The sequence below is a fragment of the Lithobates pipiens genome, unplaced genomic scaffold (genome assembly GCF_037356315.1).
Source record: "Lithobates pipiens isolate NorthernLeopardFrog02 unplaced genomic scaffold, aLitPip1_a1.2 Scaffold_25, whole genome shotgun sequence".
Lineage (NCBI taxonomy): Eukaryota > Metazoa > Chordata > Amphibia > Anura > Ranidae > Lithobates > Lithobates pipiens.
Genome location: NW_027507787.1, coordinates 83920047 through 83946356, shown reverse-complemented (window position 1 = coordinate 83946356; position 26310 = coordinate 83920047). Strand labels below are relative to the sequence as shown.

The 26310-nt window shown below is 38.1% G+C and overlaps 1 protein-coding gene across 6 annotated transcripts; it reads right to left on the bottom strand.

Moving 5' to 3' along the window:
* Positions 1-128: 128 nt before the first annotated feature.
* Positions 129-26310, bottom strand: LOC143930353 (uncharacterized). Of its 6 annotated transcripts, XM_077454614.1 has the most exons (19): positions 26171-26304; positions 22550-22594; positions 21918-21971; positions 20724-20777; positions 18903-18956; positions 18383-18436; positions 16583-16636; positions 16045-16098; positions 14245-14298; positions 13707-13760; positions 11933-11986; positions 11395-11448; positions 9624-9677; positions 7770-7823; positions 6184-6237; positions 4808-4861; positions 3847-3903; positions 811-867; positions 129-269 (listed from the first exon to the last, which is right to left on the bottom strand). In XM_077454614.1, exons 1-19 carry the CDS (start codon positions 26256-26258, stop codon positions 226-228), a joined length of 1047 nt encoding a protein of 348 aa, XP_077310740.1. In that variant the 5' UTR covers positions 26259-26304; the 3' UTR covers positions 129-225. The 6 variants fall into 6 exon arrangements, 4 of the variants coding, with proteins under 4 accessions (XP_077310740.1, XP_077310744.1, XP_077310741.1 ...); XM_077454618.1 differs by lacking the exon at positions 811-867; XM_077454615.1 differs by lacking the exon at positions 7770-7823.

The following is a 26310-nucleotide window of genomic DNA, read 5'->3' as shown; positions in this document are numbered from 1 at the left end:
GCCCCAGTCCAATTCTAGATCTCTAATACTACCTACAAAGTATGACAACGACTAGTTTTGTTGTACTTAAATATATCTATATTATGGACTCTAACAGGATATAGAAAGACAAACATTTTAGACAGGAGCAGTGAGAATATTAATTTATTTTATTTTATTTAATCAACAGAATTAGCATTGCTACATGTTTATTAGGACTATCCTGCATGAAATCCAGTGTAGTTTTCACTTCTTGTTTCCTCCTGATCCTTTGTTCTGTTGGCTGGAGTCTGGAAGTAGAAAGCCAATTTAATTATGTTTTTTTTTTGTAAGCAGACTGTGACCATCATATTTAAAATATAATAAACCAGTGAGAAATATAACAGAATTGTTAGATAACATTTTAGAACTGCAATCCTTTCATGCAAGTCACAACTGTTTGAAAGGTTGCTATCCAATAAATACATATGAACATATAGCATGATGTCACTTACAACTCATTTATGATCCATACAACTTTCATTTGTTTGTTTTAAAGTTTAAATTAGAATATTTAAATTAAAATATCTATGGCTGAGCTATAGACACCATAGCCATTCTGTGATTTTTTTTTTTGTTTTGTTTAGAGGGCACACCCAGGAATTGCAAAGCAATGATGCATTAATTGAAGCAGTTATTTGGACCAATAGAAGTCAAATCATCCAAGAAGTATCGCAACATGATTAAATATATGTTAATAAGCAAAATAAATAATGAAGTAAAAAACATATTTGGTGACCCTTTATGCAAGTCACACCAATTACAAATGTCCTAACAACATATAAAGATTACCTGATTTGCTACCCCCAATACCACCTTGATCATAGGAACCACCGCCACAGCTGCCCCCTAAATGAAAAAAATGAGCATGATTATTAGTAACACTAGTACTAGTAAGTTTTTTTTTTTTTTTTGTTTGGAAAATCTATTTATTGAATAGATCATAACATACAGCAGAAACAGCAGGTACATAGTATGTGTTACAAACAAGCCAGTACAATCTCAGTAGAAATTCTATTAAAACAACAGTGCAATTTGTTAAGAAATTCTAGCATATTTCTTTTCTTTGGAGATACAAAGGTTTCCACATCTCACTCCGTTTGATCTGTGACCAGATCCAAGAAGGTAGCGACCGGAGTGTTCCATACAGTGTTATATGAATGCATTGGAAGAATACCCTAACTGTTCTACTAATTGGTTGCTGTACCTCTAAATTGCGCTACCGTAAGTGTCTGGAATGCTACGTCTAATATATGATGTCCAGCATCAAAATATAGGGGGAAGGAGGGGGGGGTGGAAAGGAAAAGGGAGGGTAGGTGCACATTAGTATGCTAAGAATATTGCCTGAACCGATCATGACCTGTGGTGACCATGAAAGCGTCAAATGGCAACGACCTTCCGATTAATTCTTTAATCAACCATATACCGTTTATAGTCATCTGTTGTTTGGAAGTGTTTCCAACATGCCCAGGTGTTAGTGAACTTAGGTGATGTGTCAAGGATTCGATGCGTGAGTTCTTCCATGTCCATTATTCTGTTTACTCTACGTAGCCAATCCTTGACACAGGGGGTCGTAGTTGATTTCCAATAGACTGGAATGCACATCCTGGCTGCATTGACTAAGTGTATTATAACTGACTTCCTGTAATGGCGCTGAGACAAGGTCGTATGATGAAGTAAGTATTGTGCCGGTGTGAAATCTAGTGTGAAAGTCGTTATGGTAAAGATAAATTGGTGGATCGTCTGCCAGTATAAACGAAGTGCTGAGCATTCCCACCAGATGTGCAGGAAGGTTCCATTAGCTGTACCACATCTCCAGCATGCTGAAGGAACCGAAGGGTAGAAGGAATGCAGGATATCAGGGGTCCTATACCATCGGGAATAGAGCTTAAAACCATTTTCCTGTACTGATACATTCCTAGAACCTTTGTGAACATTTATTAGTATCCGTTCCCAATCGTCGTGTGTTAGGTCTATACCCGTGTCTGTCACCCATTTAGTGCGTAGTGATGTCACGGAGTCGTTCGTAGTAGGAAAGAAAGCAGTGTAGAGTTCAGAAACCAGATGTCTCTGTGGAGTTGTTTTAGTGCAAAGTTGTTCAAACGGGGTCAGGTCCCTGCCCCACGTAGTGGCTGGAGACTTCTGGAGTAAAAAATTTCATATTTGTAAGAAATTAAAGAAAGGTATCTTTCTGTCCGGGAATCTAGTCAGTAGAGATTGGAATGTAATCATTCTACCGTTGTCGAAGAAGGATCCTGCTCGAACGTAATTTCTGGTTATATCGTCAGTGGAAAATGGTGCTTGAAAACCAGGGGTGAAGTCCGGATTGTGCTCTAAGGAGGTGAGCGGGCCATGTGTGGAGGATATTTTGGTGCTCCGGCAAACTGTTTTCCATGTATTAAGTGTGGTGCTAATCAAAGGGTGATCTGAGATCGCTGTCTGTATTGGGGCTGTGCCTATCCAAGGAAGTAAATGTATCGGTGCTTGTACAAATGCCTCTTCGATCGTCACCCAAGCTTTGTTTCGTCTATGTATGTGCCAATCCACGATTCTGGTCAGTTGACATGCCCAGTGATATTTGCGTATGTCCGGGATTCCCAGACCCCCCCGTAATTTGGGGAGAGTCAGGGTCTCCCATTTAATGCGGGCTTTTTTGTTAGCCCATACAAATTGGGAGCAGAGAGTTTTGAACGTCGCGAAAAAAGTGGGGGGAAGTGTGATTGGAATCGTTTGTAGAAGATATAAGAACCGTGGGAGAATGTTCATTTTAAGAATCGCTGCTCTCCCGAACCACGAAATAGTAGGTATTTTCCAATTTAGCAAATCAGTCCGAACGGAATTAAGTAGTGGTAAATAGTTGCGAGGATAAAGGTCTGTTAGTTTGGTCGGTAATTGAATTCCCAAATATGTGATAGCATGCTTTTCCCAGCCAAAGGGGAAGTTCGTCTGGCAGTGTGTCAGTACATCGTCGGGTAGAGTGATGTTGAGGGCCTTCGATTTATGGAAGTTAATTTGCAGGTTCGCTATTGTCTTAAATTGAGCAAAGTCCTTGAGTAAATTGGGTAAGGTGATAAGTGGGTCTGTGAGAAATAAAAGGATATCGTCCGCGTATGCAGCTATTTTATAAGTCTCATCCCGAATTCGGATTCCCTTAACATTGATGTTCGTGCGGAGTTTGTGGAGTAAGGGTTCAATCGTTAAAATGAACAGAATCGGGGATAGTGGGCAACCCTGCCTCGTGCCGTTGGACAGGGAGAAGGCGTCCGACAAATGCCCATTAACTTTAATTCTGGCTGTGGGGGAAGAGTACAGTGCCGTAATATATTGTAAGGTACGTTCTTTAAAACCCATTTTCCTAAGGGTGGCCAGCATGTAATCCCAAGCCACTCGGTCGAACGCCTTCTCCGCGTCCAACGATAAAAAGAAGCCCGGACTGTGGGAAACCGATAGCCATTTATGGACATTGATCGCTTTCAGCGTGTTGTCGCGCGCTTCACGGCCCGGAACGAAACCTACTTGGTCCAGGGAAACCAGGGAGGGCAAGAAGGGGAGAATACGATTCGCAATGACTTTCGCGTAGAGCTTCATATCTACATTTATCAACGAAATCGGTCTATAATTAGGGACCAAAGCGCCGTCTTTCCCTGGTTTTCGGGATCATTGTAATGTGTGCCTCATGGAGATCTACGTGAAGCGACGGGGAGTACTAGTACGTTTTTTTAATGTCACAATGTTAAGCCAGAAATGCGAAATATTGTTTCTCATGGATTTTTATCATTAAGACTGAAAAGCATTACAAGTACGGTAATAATTTGGATAGTATTTTACCAGATTTGTCACCACCAAGTCCACCTTTCCCCTGGCATTGTCCAGCATCACCACTTCCTATGATGGAAAATATGATGGTTTTAAAAAAATATATTATAAAAGTGTGCATAGAAGTGTATTATTAACATCATTATTTAGGATTTCTTTATGTTATTAACAAAGTAAGTTAAAGTAAACCTGATCTGCTCTAAAATGTTTCTAAGGTAACAGCTGTGAGGAAGTGTAGGTAGCTTGTGGTGCCTGCTAGTGCCTGTGTTAAGCTGACCATACACTAATAGAATTACACCAGAAATGTTTTCTTTTAGTTAATTTTCTAGTTGTTAGTAAGGTCAAACTGACATTCGTTTTTGACCAAAGCGATGAGAAAATTTGAAGGACAGTATGAAAATTTTTCTTTGAACAAATTAATTTCTAACAGAAAGGTGGTATTCATTTGGGAAACTCCATTTGTTCCAAAATTTAATGCTAAAAGCACACCAAATTTTGCTGTAGTTTTCAATGATTTTCATCCAGTCATTGAATGTACAAAGGTTTTTTCATATGAATGCTTGTATGAATATTCGTATGAAAGCTCATTAAAAAATGTATTTGTGTATAACCAGCTTTAGTCCTTAAATGAATCCCTGTACAGCTCCACAGATCCTAGGTGCACGCAGTATATGGAACCTCATTTTCCCTAGTCTAAATGAAATCCTCCATCCTGCCCCCCCCCCCCCCCCCATTCCCCGTTGGCTATCAAATGAAGCTCATAAAATTTGCCGTCAAATTGAGCAAAAGTTGGGGCCTCAAGTTCTGCCTAGGGTGCTTCCAAGGGGCTGCACAGTGACTGAAATGAGGACACAATGTTCTGTATTTCACCATATTGTGAATATAAACTTTTATCAGTTTTTACTTTTGTATTTGCAGTAAATTTAGTGTTTTATACGTTTTTTGAAAATTCCGTTTTTGTTCTGTACATTACCTAATTTGCTGCCACCATGATCCCCTTGATCCTTTGACTGTCCACCGCAATCTCCTAATGTGGAATGGCAGAATGTTTATCATTAGGTAAGACCAAGAACTGCAACTATATCAAATTCTGTATTCTGTATGAACACATTAGGGTCGATTTACTAAAGGAAAATAGGTTGTTTACTTTGCCAGGGCATTTTCACTTTGCAAGGGAATCATCCCTTAGCTTAGCGAATGCAGTAAAAATTCACATTGCAAAGAATACCCAATTGCGTGGAAGGGAAAACAAAATCTTGCTTGCACATTATTGAATGGTGGAAGTCAGAAGAGCCTTATCCCATTCACTAGGTTAAAGCAGAATTCCATCCTAAAGTGGCAGATTTGGTACTTTTTTGGTCGGGAGGGATACCTGTCTTAGATGTTAGCGGCTTGGCTTTCTCCTCCTTCCTCCTCCTTCCCCCTCCTTCCCCCACTGCCAGGCCAGTAAGAGTGTGCAGCGGTGCCTCGCAAATGCACAGTAGGGACCCGGCGTGAAACTGTAAAGCTCCACCATAATGGCGGCAGTAGCACCCGACAGCTGATGGAAACATCAGCTGTGGTGCCAACATCGCTGGACACCAGGACAGGTAAGTGACTTATTATTAAAATGGGCACACCTTCTCTTTAAGGGAAACTTCCCTTGCAAAGTGAACATCTTGTTTACCTTTAGTAAACCAACCCCATCATGCATTCAGAGTTAAAGTGATACCATTTTTTGGTTAACTTGAAAAATGAAATAAGGCAAGCTACTGGTATTATGCTTTTTGTCATTAAAAAATGTTTGGTATCTATAATAGCCGTTTCAGATGGCTTTCCTATTTCTAATTACAAGATTAAAACACTAGTAGAATTTGAAACCATTAGTATTATCATAATTTCAATATTATTCAATCACTTTTGTAGAGACCACATTGCTGTGGTACATGAACTACTTTTGGCAGGATGACATGTCTCTTACTAGCTAAGATCTAACTACCTGAAACCATATATTTTGTTCTGCAGATATGATTTAAAGTAAAATAAAAGTCTAATTTAATATTTAATTCCTATCATCATTGCATGCAAGCATTTTGTAAGTAAAAAATATTTAAAATATAAAAAGACGAAGACTGTTTTCCCCTGAGATTTATCAGACTATGCCTAAAAGTTAGTTAATAGGCCTCATTTTCCTTCAAAAAGGTTCACTTTAATCTTAATATGAATATATGTTTTGTGAACTTGTTTACCTTTATAGAATTACTTTTTTTGCAGTGTTAAGACTAGATGATTTGTCAGTACATTAGGTTACAGAGGCCTAGCATAGAATGGAAAACATTTTATACAAAATTATACTAGAAATGCATTTACCTGTTTTGCCTGCTCCATGAGAACTCTGATCTTTGCCATGTTCGGCTCCACCACCTTAATGGAATTTGAAGGAGATTGGTTACAATTTACATGGTTTCATACATAACTGACCAGCATCTATTGACATTTGATGACTGTCTCTGTCTGGTCATTTGTGGCTTGATCAAGCCTTTAAATTCCAAAATATGTCTATATAAATGCCTATAAAACACCTGGAAGATGCAGATGTGGCAGGATGGCATGTCTCTTACCTAGTTAAGATCTAAGATGGTACTGCTGTGGCTTTGGTAACATGACACTGCTGTCATTTAGAGCAAGGCTTTTTATGTTCAGTACATAGTTTGCAAACACTAAATATATGAGTAAGGAATATGCTGTTGTCAAGACACCTCTTTATTTGGACCCTACTCTCATCTATAGAAAAGCCCCTAAATGATAACTATTTATAAATGAATGATTAAAGGCAAGATTACCAAACAATGGACCCATCACTCCTTTAAAGGTGCGGGGCATGCTGGGACCAGATGTACTCAAGGCAATTGTGGACATTATGGGGGGAGATTTACTAAAACTAGTGCACAGAGTTTGATGCAGCTGTGCATAGTAACCAATCAGCTTCAAGATTTTATTGTCAAAGCTTAAGACTATGTTCACATTGGAGCGATTTGTCATGCAATTTGAGAGATCAAATCGCATGACAAGTCACATCCTATTGGAGGCAATGGCACTGTTCCAATCAGCGTGACACCGATTTTGCAGTGTCGCACCAATTTGCAAAAGTAGTTTCTGTACTACTTTTGCCAATTCCAGGTGCAACTTCAATAGACATCTGTGCATGAAGCCACACAGATGTCTATCAAGTAGCACCTGAAATCGCTCTGACCATGCTACTTTGAAATCAAGCTACCTCAAGTGAAGTAGCGCAATTTCTTTGTAGCATCAATGTGAACCAGGGCTAAGCGAACAAGCTGATGTTAGAAGCTGATGTGTTACTATGCACAGCTGCACCAGATTCTGTTTGCACCAGTTTTTGTAAATTAGTCCCTATGTGTTTGTGCACCCAGTGCATACATATACTCTACCCGGCAGCAAATGCTGCAAGACTAAAGTGTTGACTACTTTTCTTTTTAGAAAGTACAAATACTGGTTTCTATTGATCCAATTCTATTGTAAATTAAGTTGCTTAAGAGAGCTTTTCATTATGTATGTATATTCAAAATAGTTACAGCTGGATTTTGTGATATTATGTCTATTTAGTTTTACAAATCACTCTTTGTAATTATAGAAAATATTCAATTTGGAAATAATTTATCCTAAAGGAAAACCATGGGATTTTAACATCAGTATTTTCTCAACTCCTTTTTCCCTTATATAGAGATACCAGGATAAGAAAACAAAATGATATCTAAGGCTACCTACTACTTATTATGGAAAAAAGTGCACGTACAGAAGTGCTGCATAAATGCGCAAAAATACTTTTATTTTAGGATGGGGATTCCCTGAAATCCAGTCACATTTGCCACTTTACTTCTAGCCTGCGTGGGTATGTAAATAAGTATAATGCTGGCTAATACCCAACGTCTTACCTGATTTACCACCACCACAAGAACTTTTATCTTGTCCCCACCCAGAATCACCTCCTGCAAAAACAACAGGAATAACTACCTGCAACCATATATTTTGCAGATATGATTTAAAGTAAAATAAAAAGTCCAATTTAATATTTCATTCCTATCATCACTGCATACAAGCATTTTGTAAGTGAAAAAATATTTAAAATATTGTTGGTGCGCGAGTCGCGCTCTGCTGACTGTTTGGTCCCGGTAGGCTCCCGTTAGCGGGGTGTGGGCGGGCTGACCCTATGACATCAGACGTCGCCATTTGGCGGCGTGCTAGGACACCATATGGGTTGGGGAGCTCATATAGTGGCTGTTCGCAGTCCACTAATGAGCAGCATTAGGACCTCTGATGCTGGGCGTTTGATCTAGGCGATATCTCACACAGGTCAGTACTACTAGTAAGTCCTTTAGGTTCATTAGCATGTGGACAACTTATATACAGTTGTCATATTTAGCCCTCTTGATTTTTACCTTTATCTTTTCCCCAGCCTTTATCCTACTGGATGTCTCTACGGCTTCTATCTTGGAACCTTATAGATCACATTCGCCTCCAGTTCCCCAGCTTCTGTGGGAGGGAGTGGCCTCTATATTTATTGGATATCTAGTGTTCCCTCTGCTATATCTGTGTGACTCGCCTGTTTGATCAACCCATGCATAGACTCTGGCTCCATTACCTTATGTGGTGAGTGTATTTTATTGATAATTTACTTTGATGGATGGACCAACTGGTGTCTGGGTCCTTGTGGTTCTCATTCTCTTTTCTTTCAACTCTTATCACCTACCTGCATGTTTCCCTTACCCTGCTTACTATCCCTATTCTGTGTGGTTGTGTGTTTTTTTTTTCCTGGTGTTCCTGCTGTTTGTTACCTGATCACTTTTCGGGATTTTCACCCTCATGTCACATGGTTTGTGTGCACTTAAGTGCCTTGGATTACTACTTCTCAACCTGTTATTTTTTTGACGCCAGAGTTGGTCCTATACAATCCCCCGTATTCACCGCTGGGGGAATTTTGTGGGTCCCGTGATCTGCTGCCTCTGGTTGTACTGGTGAGCCGGTCTCCATATTTAGATTTGATTGTAAAATTATTTTGTCAATATGATGTATATTCTGCTGTGTTTGCTTCTATTCTACTATATTTATCTACTTCATAGATCCCCCTCCTGAAGAAGCGGTTTTTGACTGCAAAACCGGTAGAGGAACTGTGTCACACTACCTCTCAACATAAATCCTATGGGGAAACCCGATAGTAATTGTTTGGTTGCGGTGGATATGTTTTTAACTTCCTGATTGTCTCATATGTTTTGTATAATTTTTTGATTGTTATTAAACTTTTTGTATACATTTTGTTTATTATTCTTGATTGATATCTATTACCAAGTACTGAGATAGTCCACAAAGTTCCCATAAATCTTGTAGGTTTGGATATACCAGGTACAGTCTCAGCAACTGTTTTCGGTGTTCCTATAACCTCTCGTCTTTAAAAATTAAAATATAAAAAGATGAAGACTGTTTTCCCCTCAGATTTATCAGACTATGCCTAAAAATTAGTTAATAGGCCTCATTTTCCTGCAAAAAGGATCACTTTAATCTTAATATGCATATTTATTTTGTTTACCTTTATATAATTACTTCTTTACAGTGTTAAAAGTAGGCAATTTGACAATAAATTAAATTATAGAGCCCTAGCATAGAATGAAAAACATTTTATACAAAATTATACTAGAAATGAAAAATAATTGAAATCATAGTTGTATATGCTAATGTCACAGAGCATATCTTCAGCATATCTTGTTTACTGTAAAGCCCAGTCAAGCATTTACCTGTTTTGCCACCTCCATGGGAACTATGATCTTTGCCATGTTCGGCTCCACCACCTTAATTGAATTTGTAGAAGATGGGTTACTTTATAATCTAAAGCATATTATACCATTTACATGGTTTCATAAATAATTGATCAGAGTCTATAGACATTTGATGGCTGTCTCTGTCTGGTTGTTTTTGGCTTGATCAAGTCTAAAAATACCTATATAAATGCCTATAAAACACCTGGAAGATGCAGGTGTATCAGGAGGGCATGTCTTTTACCTAGCTAAGATCTAAGATGGCACTGCTGTGGCTTTGGTAACATGGCATTGCTTTCATTTAGAGCAAGGCTTTTTATGTTAAGTTCATAGTTGGCAAACACTATATATATGAGTAAGGAATATATTGTTGTCAAGACACCTCTTTATTTGGACCCTACTCTCATCTATAGAGATGCCCCTACATGATAACTATTTAGAAATGAATGATTAAAGGAAAGGTTTCCAAACGATGGACCCATCACTCATTAAAGGTGCAGGGCATGCTGGGACCAGATGTACTCAAGGCAACTGTGGACATTATGGGCGGGATTTACTAAAACACAAAATTTGGTGCAGCTGTGCATAGTAACCAATCAGTTTCAAGATTGTATTGTCAAAGCTTAAGTGAACAAGCTGATGTTAGAAGCTGATTGGTTACTATGCACAGCTGCACCAGATTCTGTGTGCACCAGTTTTAGTAAATCAGTCCCTATGTGTTTGTGCACCCAGTGCATACATATACTGTACCCTACCCAGCATCAAATGCTGCAAGACTAAAGTGTTGACTACTTTTCTTTTTTTATAAAGTACAAATACTGGTTTCTATTGATCCAAATCTATTGTAAATGAAGTTGCTTAAAGCGGAGGTCCACCCTAAAGTGGACCTTCCGCTCATTGGAATCCTCCCCCCCTCCGACGCCACAATTGGCACCTTTCAGGGGGGAGGGGGGTGCAGGTACCTGTACAGTACAGGTATCTGCACCCACTTCCGGCGTAGATTCTGCAGAAGGGACGCCCCTTTCCGCAGAATCTACGCCCCTTTCCGAAAGTCCCCCGCTGCCTGCTGGGAAACACACGGATCCCAGAGACAGCGGGGACCATCCTTATTGCGCAGCGCGACTCGCGCATGCGCAGTAGGGAACCGGGAAATGAAGCCGAAAGGCTCCACTTCCTGATTCCCATACCCAAGATGGCGGCGGCAGCACCCGAGAGACGATCGAGAGATCGGCTTTGGGTGCCGACATCGCGGGCGCGCTGGGCGGGTAAGTGTCACTATTTTAAAAGTCAGCAGCTGCAGTATTTGTAGCTGCTGGCTTTTAAAAAAAAAAAAACGGCGGACTCCCGCGGACTCCCGCTTTAAGAAAGCTTTCTTTTATAAATATGTATATTCAAAATAGTTACAGCTGGATTTTGTGATATAATGTCTATTTATTCTTACAAATAGCTCTTTGTAATTATAGAGAATATTCCATTTGGGATTAATTTATGCTAAAGTAAAACCATAGGATTTTGTCATCAGTATTTCCTCAACCCCTTTTTTCCCTTTATAGAGATACCAGGATATGAAAACAAAATGATGTCTAGGACTACTACTTGTTAAGGGAAAAATTAAGTGCAGCATAAATGTAAAAAAAAAAAATTCTTTTAGGATGGGGATTCCCTGAAATACAATCATATTTTCCACTTTACTTCTAGCCTGCGTGGGTATGTGAATAAGTATAATTTTGGCGAATACCCAACGTCTTACCTGATTTACCACCACCACAAGAACTTTTATCTTGTCCCCACCCAGAGTCACCTCCTGAAAAAACAACAGGATTAATTACCTGAAACCACATATTTTTTTTCTGAAGATATGATTTAAAGTAAAATAAAAAGTCCAATTTAATATTTAATTCCTATCATCACTGCATGCAAGCATTTTGTAAGTGGAAAAAATATTTAAAATATAAAAAGATGAATACTGTTTTCCCCTGAGATTTATCAGACTATGCCTAAAAGTTAGTTAATAGGTCTCATTTTCCTGCAAAAAGGTTCACTTTAATCTTAATATGCATATTTGTTTTGTGAACTTATTTACCTTTATATAATTACTTCTTTAAAGTGTTAAAACTAGGCGCTTTGCCAATAAATTAAGTTACAGATGCCTAGCATAGAATGAAAAACATTTTATACAAAATTATACTAGAAATGAAAAATTATTGAAATCATAGTTGTATATGCTAATGTCACAGAGCATATCTTCAGCATATCTTGTTTACTGTAAAGCCCAGCCAAGCATTTACCTGTTTTGCCACCTCCATGGGAACTATGATCTTTGCCATGTTCGGCTCCACCACCTTAATTGAATTTGTAGAAGATGGGTTACTTTATAATCTAAAGCATATTATACCATTTACATGGTTTCATAAATAATTGATCAGAGTCTATAGACATTTGATGGCTGTCTCTGTCTGGTTGTTTTTGGCTTGATCAAGTCTAAAAATACCTATATAAATGCCTATAAAACACCTGGAAGATGCAGGTGTGTCAGGAGGGCATGTCTTTTACCTAGCTAAGATCTAAGATGGCACTGCTGTGGCTTTGGTAACATGGCATTGCTTTCATTTAGAGCAAGGCTTTTTATGTTAAGTTCATAGTTTGCAAACACTATATACCGTATATGAGTAAGGAATATATTGTTGTCAAGACACCTCTTTATTTGGACCCTACTCTCATCTATAGAGATGCCCCTACATGATAACTATTTAGAAATGAATGATTAAAGGAAAGGTTTCCAAACGATGGACCCATCACTCATTAAAGGTGCATGGCATGCTGGGACCAGATGTACTCAAGGCAACTGTGGACATTATGGGCGGGATTTACTAAAACACAAAATTTGGTACAGCTGTGCATAGTAACCAATCAGTTTCAAGATTGTATTGTCAAAGCTTAAGTGAACAAGCTGATGTTAGAAGCTGATTGGTTACTATGCACAGCTGCACCAGATTCTGTGTGCACCAGTTTTAGTAAATCAGTCCCTATGTGTTTGTGCACCCAGTGCATACATATACTGTACCCTACCCAGCATCAAATGCTGCAAGACTAAAGTGTTGACTACTTTTCTTTTTTATAAAGTACAAATACTGGTTTCTATTGATCCAAATCTATTGTAAATGAAGTTGCTTAAAGCGGAGGTCCACCCTAAAGTGGACCTTCCGCTCATTGGAATCCTCCCCCCCTCCGGCGCCACAATTGGCACCTTTCAGGGGGGAGGGGGGTGCAGGTACCTGTACAGTACAGGTATCTGCACCCACTTCCGACGTAGATTCTGCAGAAGGTACGCCCCTTTCCGCAGAATCTACGCCCCTTTCCGAAAGTCCCCCGCTGCCTGCTGGGAAACACACGGATCCCAGAGACAGCGGGGACCATCCTTATTGCGCAGCGCGACTCGCGCATACGCAGTAGGGAACCGGGAAATGAAGCCGAAAGGCTCCACTTCCTGATTCCCATACCCAAGATGGCGGCGGCAGCACCCGAGAGACGATCGAGAGATCGGCTTTGGGTGCCGACATCGCGGGCGCGCTGGGCGGGTAAGTGTCACTATTTTAAAAGTCAGCAGCTGCAGTATTTGTAGCTGCTGGCTTTTAAAAAAAAAAAACGGCGGACTCCCGCGGACTCCCGCTTTAAGAAAGCTTTCTTTTATAAATATGTATATTCAAAATAGTTACAGCTGGATTTTGTGATATAATGTCTATTTATTCTTACAAATCACTCTTTGTAATTATAGAGAATATTCCATTTGGGATTAATTTATGCTAAAGTAAAACCATAGGATTTTGTCATCAGTATTTCCTCAACCCCTTTTTTCCCTTTATAGAGATACCAGGATATGAAAACAAAATGATGTCTAGGACTACTACTTATTAAGGGAAAAATTAAGTGCAGCATAAATGTAAAAAAAAAAATTTCTTTTAGGATGGGGATTCCCTGAAATACAATCATATTTTCCACTTTACTTCTAGCCTGCGTGGGTATGTGAATAAGTATAATGTTGGCTAATACCCAACGTCTTACCTGATTTACCACCACCACAAGAACTTTTATCTTGTCCCCACCCAGAGTCACCTCCTGAAAAAACAACAGGATTAATTACCTGAAACCACATATTTTTTTTCTGAAGATATGATTTAAAGTAAAATAAAAAGTCCAATTTAATATTTAATTCCTATCATCACTGCATGCAAGCATTTTGTAAGTGAAAAAAATATTTAAAATATAAAAAGATGAAAACTGTTTTCCCCTGAGATTTATCAGACTATGCCTAAAAGTTAGTTAATAGGTCTCATTTTCCTGCAAAAAGGTTCACTTTAATCTTAATATGCATATTTGTTTTGTGAACTTATTTACCTTTATATAATTACTTCTTTACAGTGTTAAAACTAGGCGCTTTGCCAATAAATTAAGTTACAGATGCCTAGCATAGAATGAAAAACATTTTATACAAAATTATACTAGAAATGAAAAATTATTGAAATCATAGTTGTATATGCTAATGTCACAGAGCATATCTTCAGCATATCTTGTTTACTGTAAAGCCCAGCCAAGCATTTACCTGTTTTGCCACCTCCATGGGAACTATGATCTTTGCCATGTTCGGCTCCACCACCTTAATTGAATTTGTAGAAGATGGGTTACTTTATAATTTAAAGCATATTATACCATTTACATGGTTTCATAAATAATTGATCAGAGTCTATAGACATTTGATGGCTGTCTCTGTCTGGTTGTTTTTGGCTTGATCAAGTCTAAAAATACCTATATAAATGCCTATAAAACACCTGGAAGATGCAGGTGTGTCAGGAGGGCATGTCTTTTACCTAGCTAAGATCTAAGATGGCACTGCTGTGGCTTTGGTAACATGGCATTGCTTTCATTTAGAGCAAGGCTTTTTATGTTAAGTTCATAGTTTGCAAACACTATATATATGAGTAAGGAATATATTGTTGTCAAGACACCTCTTTATTTGGACCCTACTCTCATCTATAGAGATGCCCCTACATGATAACTATTTAGAAATGAATGATTAAAGGAAAGGTTTCCAAACGATGGACCCATCACTCATTAAAGGTGCATGGCATGCTGGGACCAGATGTACTCAAGGCAACTGTGGACATTATGGGAGGGATTTACTAAAACACAAAATTTGGTGCAGCTGTGCATAGTAACCAATCAGTTTCAAGATTGTATTGTCAAAGCTTAAAGAGGAAGTAAACCCTTCCAAACAACTTGGACCTATAGGTAAGCCTAGATTAAGGCTTACCTGTAGGTCCAAGCAATATCTCCTAAACCTATATGGTTTAGGAGATATTTGCCTGAAAATGGGCACCGCTGTCTACGGCGCATGCGCCGTAGACAGCGGCGCGCAGGCGCACTACATGCGGCAAATCCAAGAATGGATTTGCCAAATTTGTCGACTCCCGTGCGCATGCGCGGGAGTGACGTCATCGCGGCTTCGCCGTATGGCAGCGGCGGAGCTGCGAGACGCGACTCCCGTGCGCATGCGCGGGAGTGACGTCATCGCGGTTGCGCCGCTGTGATTCGTCGGAGCTGCGAGACGCCACAAGCAACATGGATGCGGCGGACTACAGGGGACAGCGGCGACTTCGCTGGTTCCTGTGTCAGGTAAGTGACACATAATGAGCTACTATGCGATGCATAGTAGTCCATTATGCTTTACCTTTGCAGGGAAAAAAAGAGGAAGTAAACCCATCAGGGTTTACTTCCTCTTTAAGTGAACAAGCTGATGTTAGAAGCTGATTGGTTACTATGCACAGCTGCACCAGATTCTGTGTGCACCAGTTTTAGTAAATCAGTCCCTATGTGTTTGTGCACCCAGTGCATACATATACTGTACCCTACCCAGCATCAAATGCTGCAAGACTAAAGTGTTGACTACTTTTCTTTTTTATAAAGTACAAATACTGGTTTCTATTGATCCAAATCTATTGTAAATGAAGTTGCTTAAGAAAGCTTTCCATTATAAATATGTATATTCAAAATAGTTACAGCTGGATTTTGTGATATAATGTCTATTTATTCTTACAAATCGCTCTTTGTAATTATAGAGAATATTCCATTTGGGATTCATTTATGCTAAAGGAAAACCATAGGATTTTGTCATCAGTATTTCCTCAACCCCCTTTTTCCCTTTATAGAGATACCAGGATATGAAAACAAAATGATGTCTAGGACTACTATTTATTAAGGGAAAAATTAAGTGCAGCATAAATGTGCAAAAATACTTTTCTTTTAGGATGGGGATTCCCTGAAATACAATCATATTTTCCACCTTACTTCTAGCCTGCGTGGGTATGTGAATAAGTATAATGTTGGCTAATACCCAACGTCTTACCTGATTTACCACCACCACAAGAACTTTTATCTTGTCCCCACCCAGAGTCACCTCCTGAAAAAACAACAGGATTAATTACCTGAAACCACATATTTTTTTTCTGAAGATATGATTTAAAGTAAAATAAAAAGTCCAATTTAATATTTAATTCCTATCATCACTGCATGCAAGCATTTTGTAAGTGAAAAAAATATTTAAAATATAAAAAGATGAAAACTGTTTTCCCCTGAGATTTATCAGACTATGCCTAAAAGTTAGTTAATAGGTCTCATTTTCCTGCAAAAAGGTTCACTTTAATCTTAATATGCATATTTGTTTTGTGAACTTATTTACCTTTATATAATTACTTCTTTACAGTGTTAAAACTAGGCGCTTTGCCAATAAATTAAGTTACAGATGCCTAGCATAGAATGAAAAACATTTTATACAAAATTATACTAGAAATGAAAAATTATTGAAATCATAGTTGTATATGCTAATGTCACAGAGCATATCTTCAGCATATCTTGTTTACTGTAAAGCCCAGCCAAGCATTTACCTGTTTTGCCACCTCCATGGGAACTATGATCTTTGCCATGTTCGGCTCCACCACCTTAATTGAATTTGTAGAAGATGGGTTACTTTATAATTTAAAGCATATTATACCATTTACATGGTTTCATAAATAATTGATCAGAGTCTATAGACATTTGATGGCTGTCTCTGTCTGGTTGTTTTTGGCTTGATCAAGTCTAAAAATACCTATATAAATGCCTATAAAACACCTGGAAGATGCAGGTGTGTCAGGAGGGCATGTCTTTTACCTAGCTAAGATCTAAGATGGCACTGCTGTGGCTTTGGTAACATGGCATTGCTTTCATTTAGAGCAAGGCTTTTTATGTTAAGTTCATAGTTTGCAAACACTATATATATGAGTAAGGAATATATTGTTGTCAAGACACCTCTTTATTTGGACCCTACTCTCATCTATAGAGATGCCCCTACATGATAACTATTTAGAAATGAATGATTAAAGGAAAGGTTTCCAAACGATGGACCCATCACTCATTAAAGGTGCATGGCATGCTGGGACCAGATGTACTCAAGGCAACTGTGGACATTATGGGAGGGATTTACTAAAACACAAAATTTGGTGCAGCTGTGCATAGTAACCAATCAGTTTCAAGATTGTATTGTCAAAGCTTAAAGAGGAAGTAAACCCTTCCAAACAACTTGGACCTATAGGTAAGCCTAGATTAAGGCTTACCTGTAGGTCCAAGCAATATCTCCTAAACCTATATGGTTTAGGAGATATTTGCCCGAAAATGGGCACCGCTGTCTACGGCGCATGCGCCGTAGACAGCGGCGCGCAGGCGCACTACATGCGGCAAATCCAAGAATGGATTTGCCAAATTTGTCGACTCCCGTGCGCATGCGCGGGAGTGACGTCATCGCGGCTTCGCCGTATGGCAGCGGCGGAGCTGCGAGACGCGACTCCCGTGCGCATGCGCGGGAGTGACGTCATCGCGGTTGCGCCGCTGTGATTCGTCGGAGCTGCGAGACGCCACAAGCAACATGGATGCGGCGGACTACAGGGGACAGCGGCGACTTCGCTGGTTCCTGTGTCAGGTAAGTGACACATAATGAGCTACTATGCGATGCATAGTAGTCCATTATGCTTTACCTTTGCAGGGAAAAAAAGAGGAAGTAAACCCATCAGGGTTTACTTCCTCTTTAAGTGAACAAGCTGATGTTAGAAGCTGATTGGTTACTATGCACAGCTGCACCAGATTCTGTGTGCACCAGTTTTAGTAAATCAGTCCCTATGTGTTTGTGCACCCAGTGCATACATATACTGTACCCTACCCAGCATCAAATGCTGCAAGACTAAAGTGTTGACTACTTTTCTTTTTTATAAAGTACAAATACTGGTTTCTATTGATCCAAATCTATTGTAAATGAAGTTGCTTAAGAAAGCTTTCCATTATAAATATGTATATTCAAAATAGTTACAGCTGGATTTTGTGATATAATGTCTATTTATTCTTACAAATCGCTCTTTGTAATTATAGAGAATATTCCATTTGGGATTCATTTATGCTAAAGGAAAACCATAGGATTTTGTCATCAGTATTTCCTCAACCCCCTTTTTCCCTTTATAGAGATACCAGGATATGAAAACAAAATGATGTCTAGGACTACTATTTATTAAGGGAAAAATTAAGTGCAGCATAAATGTGCAAAAATACTTTTCTTTTAGGATGGGGATTCCCTGAAATACAATCATATTTTCCACCTTACTTCTAGCCTGCGTGGGTATGTGAATAAGTATAATGTTGGCTAATACCCAACGTCTTACCTGATTTACCACCACCACAAGAACTTTTATCTTGTCCCCACCCAGAGTCACCTCCTGAAAAAACAACAGGATTAATTACCTGAAACCACATATTTTTTTTCTGAAGATATGATTTAAAGTAAAATAAAAAGTCCAATTTAATATTTAATTCCTATCATCACTGCATGCAAGCATTTTGTAAGTGAAAGTATAAAGTATAAAAAGATGACTGTTTTCCCCTGAGATTTATCAGACTATGCCTAAAAGTTAGTTATTTTTCTGCAAAAAGGTTCACTTGAATCTTAATATGCATATTTGTTTTGTGAACTTATTTACTTTTATATAATTACTTCTTTACAGTGTTAAAACTAGGCACTTTGCCAATAAATTAAGTTACAGATGCCTAGCATAGAATGAAAAACATTTTATACAAAATTATACTAGAAATGAAAAATAATTGAAATCATAGTTGTATATGCTAATGTCACAGAACATATCTTCAGCATATCTTGTTTACTGTAAAGCACAGCCAAGCGTTTACCTGTTTTGCCTTCTCCGTGGGAACTATGATCTTTGCCATGTTCGGCTCCACCACCTTAATTGAATTTGTAGGAGATGGGTTACTTTATAATCTAGAGCATATTATACCATTTACATGGTTTCATAAATAATTGATCAGAGTCTATAGGCATTTGATGACTGTCTCTGGTTGTTTGCAGCTTGATCAAGCCACAATATAATGCCTATAAAAACTGTATTATATTGCAGCTTACCAGTCCTTAGACATGGTGGCTGCATTCGTTTACCTTTTCTGGGCTTTTTTCCTCTTTATTTTTATCCGGTGTTCTGCCAATAACACACTTTCTGTTCTAGGGTGAAAACTTTCGCTTACTGATTGTACCATATGAATGGAAAGCAGCATTATCACCATAGAACAGTCCTAGAAACACTTCCTCTCCTCTTATCTTCTCTATAACAGAGGGAAGGGTTCTGTATTTCTCAGAAAATGCTGATAAAACTGCAACTGATATGAATGCAGGGCAGGCATAAAACACAGAAAGCTCATAAGATTAATGGTAGGATGACCAGGTATTTTTTGCCCTTACCAAACAGATATAACTTAATGCTTTTACTGGTATATTTACCAGACAAAAAGAAGAGAAGTTTTATGTCAGGGTTAACAAACCTTTTAGGCCCATCAAGTGAAATAGTGGGCAGACTGGTTAGAAAACCTTGTTTGATTTCTATTTTTTCCCTGATAAGCTTAAATCAGATATGTCTTCATGTTCTCACTACCACCACTCCATAGGTTAAATGGAAACTGTCATCTGAAGTAATCATTTGTATTAAGGAATCTACCAGAAGCTAAAGATTCAAGGCATTCGTCATATTGTACATGTTGCTCTTTAGACTGGCCATAGATGACTTGCTTTTTTCAGTCAGCCACTGGAATGATTGAAAAAGAGCAAACAGATGCCCCCATTCACACAAGCAAGATGGCTGGAGGAATCCTTCCAACTGTGACATTGTATTCTAACAGTGGGTCTCTTTTCCTGTCAGAACACACCTATTTAGCACTGATTGATAACAGTTTTACAACATTCCCATTGAACAGAAGTCATACATGGTCCCTAATGAAGTGGCTGAATTTTGATCCATCTATGGACAGCTTTATTTTCTCTGTCCATCTTAAAGGGTTCTCTACTGTTGGGGTACCTGGATTTATTTGATGTTAACTGTTCTGGGCTTCTTATCTTTTAAAAGTGCACGTACAGTACATATTATTATTATTATTATTATACATGATTTATATATAGCGCCAACAGTTTACGCAGTGCTTTACAATGTAAAGGGGGGGACAACACAATTACAGTACAATACAAAAGGTACAGGAGGGCCCTGCTCGTAGAGCTTACATTCTAAATGGAGGGGGTGGTGGTACAAAAGGTAATAGCATATTACATCCATACATATCAAGTCCAGGCTTTCTCAAGGCAGCTGCAGACCTAACATGTTGCTTGTGAGGATAGAATGCCAACTAGTTTTTGAAGAATTTCCAATACTGGCTTTTCTGATTGAAAATTTACATTAACTGCCTTTTATCCAGACAAACTCCAAATTATGATATATACATATATCAGTTGCAGCTGGATTTTTCTATTCTTGCATAACATTCATTGTACTGATCTAATTTTTTGTACCTAGCAGGCGAGTTCTCATTAATGGATGATTCATCATCAAAAAAAGGAATTAGGCTTTGGTATTCCCTCAACATTATTTTTTAACTAACAGTTAAAATAGAAGCGCAGTGCAGTGGTAAATGTGTAGATAGTGGTATGTGGATAATTACCCAAAGTCTTACCTAATTTACCACCACCAGAAGAAGTCTTATCTTGCCCCCATGCAGAACCACCTCCTGCATTAGAAAGAACAAACAGAAGTATGAACTACCGTATATTAAAAAAATTCATGGTAAAATACCAATTTATTGTTTAATCCTTATCAACTGTCATTGCATGCATGCATTTTGTAAACTGAAAAAATATTTCTAACATACGATTGAGGCACTGATCTGCTGAGGTTCATCAGGTTCTATCTCCCATTAAATTTATAGACCTCATATTCATGCACAAACTTAATTTCTTTTATTTTGCAGATTTTTTTTTACCTCCTAGAAGTATCCCATAAGCTCAATAAAAAAATGAAAAAAGCTATATAAATATATATATAAAATGCTGTTATACTGTGTGTGTGTAAATAGTTGTGTATATATACATTTTATTTATTATTATATGCCATGCATGAAAAATAATATAAATCATTACTGAATAATGATGTGATCATTTAATATTTATAAGGCAAATCAGCCATTCTATGTTTTCATGCAATTTCAAGTGCACTTTGCACTTGTAGTTTGCACTTGCAGTGCAAAGTGGTTTTGCCGTTTGTAAATAACTCCCCCATTTTCTTCAAAATTGGTGCTCTTCTTTTGTTTATAACGCAAATTATACAAAACACAGAGGTGATAAAATACCATCAAAAGAAAGCTTTATTTGTGGAAAAAAGGACGTAAATTTTGTTTGGGTACAGTGTTGCACGATTTGCGCAATTGGCAGTTAAAGCAACACAGTTCCGCATCCCTAAAAATGGCCGGGTAATTGAGCAGCCAAATCTTCTGGGGCTGAAGTGGTTAAAGAGACCATACCTAATTTTGTTTGGTTATTTAAAACAACACATGCGGCAAGGAGGGCGACCATATGCCCATGCTTACTGGCTCAAATTATTAAGCCCTTTCAGTCCATTCTAACCAAACCTTTTCTAATTCCCCATTCCCCATTAGAATTCCCATTCTAACCCAAAAACAGGGGCTTTAGATATATCTTAAAACATAGGCATAATTAGGTATGATTATAATATAGAACCTAGTGACATAATACATGTTGAAAACAAACAGTTTTGTATACTGTAGGATCAAATTTACATTTTGTACATAGTAACTTTTACTAAGTTGCCAAAGTTAAGGCATTCAATTCAAGAGATGTTATTTCACCATTACCTGTCTTGCCTGCTCCACCAAGGCTTTGATCCTGACATTGTCCTGCAGCACCTCCTTAGAAAAAAAAAATAATGTTATCTATTAAACCATACATTTGCTTACTAAAAAAAACAAACACATTATATCATCAAGTGTCCTTAATGTGTTGTTGTGTTACAAACAGTGGTTAACTAATAGATAGTGGAGGTAAAGCAAAGACGGTAGTGTAATTCTTGAACCATATATTAGATTCAGAAGGTTTAATGAGGTTACTAAACGTCCAGGATCATGCAGCATTATAAAGTATTATTGGCTGAAGAATTTGGATCCATTCTGACTAAATTTACCTGTCTGTGGTCAATGATATATATATATATATATATATATATATATATATATATATATATATATATATATTATTTCTAGAACAGACATTGGGGGGATTTTACAAAAAAAGAAAAGCCTCCTATATATATATATATATATATATATATATATATATATATATATATATATATATACAATATTTTTACTATTTAGTCAATATTACTTCATCTTGTTCAGAGATTTCAACTGACTGACAATTGCACTCATTACACACAATTGAATCTTGATATGTTTTGCTAATAATAGTTAAGTAGATTTTCTGTTACCTCCATGAGAGCTCTTATCTCTGAACTGTTGTCCGGCACCACCAGCTATTTCAGACACAAAATATAAATGTTATTGCAAGCAAATTATAGCTGTTTTATGCTGTTTATACCTCAAAGTATGTCAAACTTAGATGAAACAGTGGGCCCAAATCTAAAGGACTAAATCTTCCAGGGGAACTCATCTACTGTGAAACTCTGTATGACTGCTTAAAGCTCCCTATACATTAATCAATTATTTTTGTTCAACCCAATTCCCCCATTCACACATTCAAAGTGGAAGGGGGAATTCTCTCTGCTGTGTGTTTGTATTCTGACAGCAGGGAGACTTCCTCAACATCCAAATTCACTGATCTGCGCTGAAGTGCTTATCATGCAGAAATTTTCAAACAGGCTGGTTAATACAGTAGATCAGCTTCTCTTTAACCACAGTGCCCATACAAGGATCCAAATCGGCCGGTTCAGCAGGGACTGGCCTAATTTCAATCCATATATGGTTAGCTTACCATGTACCATGTATGGTACTAAACCCACAACAGTAAAATCAATCTATATATGCAGTAAATCATACTGGTTATACTCACTGTGGAACCTAAGGGGTTAGTCCTCTGCATTGTGTAAAAAGGTTTGATCCTGTCTTCACTGATCCTCCCCTTCTTTTACTGTCCTCAATCCATCTCTTGATAGTACAGAGCCTTGCAGGCACTGTGCACATGCTCAGTTTGATGTGTATTGCTAGAGAGTTTTTTGGGGGGGAGGGTGCATGTGATCAGCACTACGCCAATCAGCACTGCCAAGGCAGAGGGTCAGGGGTCCTGCAGCCTCATAGGACAGTCAGGGGAGAATTAAAACTCAAAATGCATTAACCGTGGGGTCCACACCATGGGGCCCTGAGGTCTCTCCAATACCCACAGAGAGGCAGAGCTAGTGCCGCAACAGGCTACAGTAAACAGAAGCAGAAGTAACCACCATGCATGCATGGACTTAGGCCAGAATAGGAGTGTGGTGAACTCACACAGACAGTGTCTGCTATGAAGGCTGGATGGACGGCGTCTCCTGGCTGGACTAAGCTGGGCTGGACTGGACATGTGAGCCGCTGGGATAGACAAGCCTATAGGAGTGGCGGTTCAGCAAACTGTGAGTTCACTTGACCTGATTTTGGTTCTCCATTGACACTCTGGTGATCCCCTGTGCGGTCTTGCCTTTTGCATTGGTGGTGCTTGCCCAATGTAACAGTGTAGACTCACACAGAGAGCTCTTGCTATATTGAATGAAGGAACCACTCGGTTCAACAACAATATGCTTTACAACTTTGAATAACTTGAGCACTTGGATGTTGGCCACTGTATATCCAGTTTATGCTCTCTGAATTTGGAAACATCAGGGGCTAATAGGTGAAATATATGATGAACTCTCATCTGAGTAATTAAAGGGGCATACACTTATTGCAACTCCACTACTTGTCAAGTCCTGTGGTTCATGTAGCTATGCTAGTTTACATATAATCTATAAGTACATACAACCTCCATAGATGAGGCTGTTTATTTACAAGGTGCAGCTGAGCCATACATTTGTGAGACACAATTGGTGCAATGTATCTGAGGATGGTATATGAAATTCTAATTACGTATGGTGTCTTGTAGAGTTGGGGCCCTGTCTACATGTGTGTGCATGTTTTTAATTAACAACGTTGTTATTTTTAGCGAAGGATGGAGGTGAATTATACATTTTTGATACAATTTATTGATTTTGCTTAACACAATAAAGGTTTTTTGATATATACATACCATCTGGGCTCGCATTAATACTCTCTTTTCTTGGGGGCGCTGTCCCCCCAATATTTGATAAATAAAAAAGGATCATAAAATATTTCACTCCAAATTTTTTTTTAAAGTCTATAAACCACTGAAGGCCACAGAAAAGAATCTTGAAGGCAATACAGTATGTGGCCTATAAAACACTAGTTTGACATGCCTGCCTTCAACCATTTAATATGACCACATGTAGATGGTTTTGGTTTCTATTAAATATTTATATGTGCATTTACCGCTTCAGAATTTTAAACGTGAGAAATGCATCTTTGACAGTTATAGTGGGAGGGGCCAAGAACTCCCGCTGATGTCAGGAGGAGCCGATCAGTCACCTGAGTGTCGGGAGGTGCTGAAATAAGTTAGAAATAGTCATACTTTTTCTATATAGCACAGACACTGGGGCACATATCATTATTAAACAGAGGAGATTGTATGATTATGTAACAATTATGATAGCAGTAGGAGAGGAAGGGGAGGCGGAGCTGACAGGCAGGGAGAAGAGGGGGGAAGACAGAGGAGGACAAAGAAAAGCTGCAGATGATGGAAGCACGTAAACTGACCACAGTGTCAGGGCTCAGCAGTCATGATAAACCGTGGTCAGATTACAGAGCGGAGAGCAGAACCAGGCAGGATTAGCCAGGTATTTTAGGTTATACAGGGGGCCAAACTACAGAGCACAAGCACTGTGCTGTTATGCATGCTTTAACTGAACAGGATACATTTTTTATTTTATTTAGGGTAGCAAAAACTTTAATTCCTTTTTAAAATAATTTTATTTGCAATGTTTTTCAGTATTGCATACAATTTGCTAAAAAATTGCCATGCTTTGCACCAGAAACATTATTTTTATGTAATTTTTAAAGGGACATATTATTGAATAAAATACATACATTTTTTACAGTAATTTTTTTTTTTAATGAACACTGGTCAAAATAGAAAAACATTTTTTTATACACCTCTATAGATTACATCACAAATATAACTGTGCAATGCTTTTTAATGAAAACTATTTAACCACACAAGCTTAATTTTCTGTGTGAGCAACAGAAAACATTTTTATTTTTCAAAGAAAACTTCATAAGAATGTGTTTATAGAAAAGATTTGAAGATCCCATTTTATGGTACACACAATTTTTTGCAAATATTGATTAAATATTTTATTTGTTACCTCCATGTGAGCTTTGACTCTGTGACGGTTGTCCTGCTCCAGCTGTTTTAGATATTATCCCAAGTAATATTTCATAAAATGTTACATTTCCCAAACTGATAAGGCTATGTTTTTCTGTATGACCCTTTTTCTTTTTCAGAAATGGACCTATTAATGCTGGCACAGCATCAGTTGATTACGCTTTAGAGAGAGAAGTACCTGGGTGACATGCAAGGTTTCCTGTCCTCTATGTCTTGCATTTAAGAGGGGGGTCATTGTACAGTAGATTGCCCTGGACTTAGCCTTTGTATGAAAGTTTAAAATAACTGTAGCTTTTACCAATTCTGAACAGTTCGTGTTCATGTTTTGTTCATCCTATTTAGTATATTCTTAACAATATCAACATTGGTTTTATTAAGCTCTTTAGATAGGCTGTGTTTTTGCCTACACTGATTTTACTGAAATAACATTTTATAAGAATAAATGATCATGTATGCTTAGCCTAATTTTTCTACTAGTTTTGGGTCAGAAGCTTTTCAAAGTATATTTTTGAATTTTAATATAAAACACACAACACATGTCTACCCTTAGAAATGTTAGCCTGCTTTGAGCAGTTGACTTTTTTGACTTAGATATAATAAATGTTTAGAAAGTATTAATACTTACAGCCTTGGCATTCAGCCTGCTGATCATCACCGCACTTAGCCAAACCCTGGCTTTGTTGGCTTTGTCCTCCTTTCTTAGCTCCTGACATGACTAATCTGTGTTTTGCAAAGCTTACCTCCTTCAAAAGCAGTGTAACAAAT

Excerpts from the sequence above, each read along its gene's own strand:
- LOC143930353 (XM_077454614.1), bottom strand. The coding sequence starts at position 26,258 with ATGTCAGGAGCTAAGAAAGGAGGACAAAGCCAACAAAGCCAGGGTTTG. Across the intron at positions 16,099-16,582 it reads CCATGGAGGTGGCAAAACAG|GAGGTGACTCTGGGTGGGGA; the intron begins GTAAATGCTTGG and ends TTGTTTTTTCAG. Across the intron at positions 13,761-14,244 it reads CCATGGAGGTGGCAAAACAG|GAGGTGACTCTGGGTGGGGA; the intron begins GTAAATGCTTGG and ends TTGTTTTTTCAG.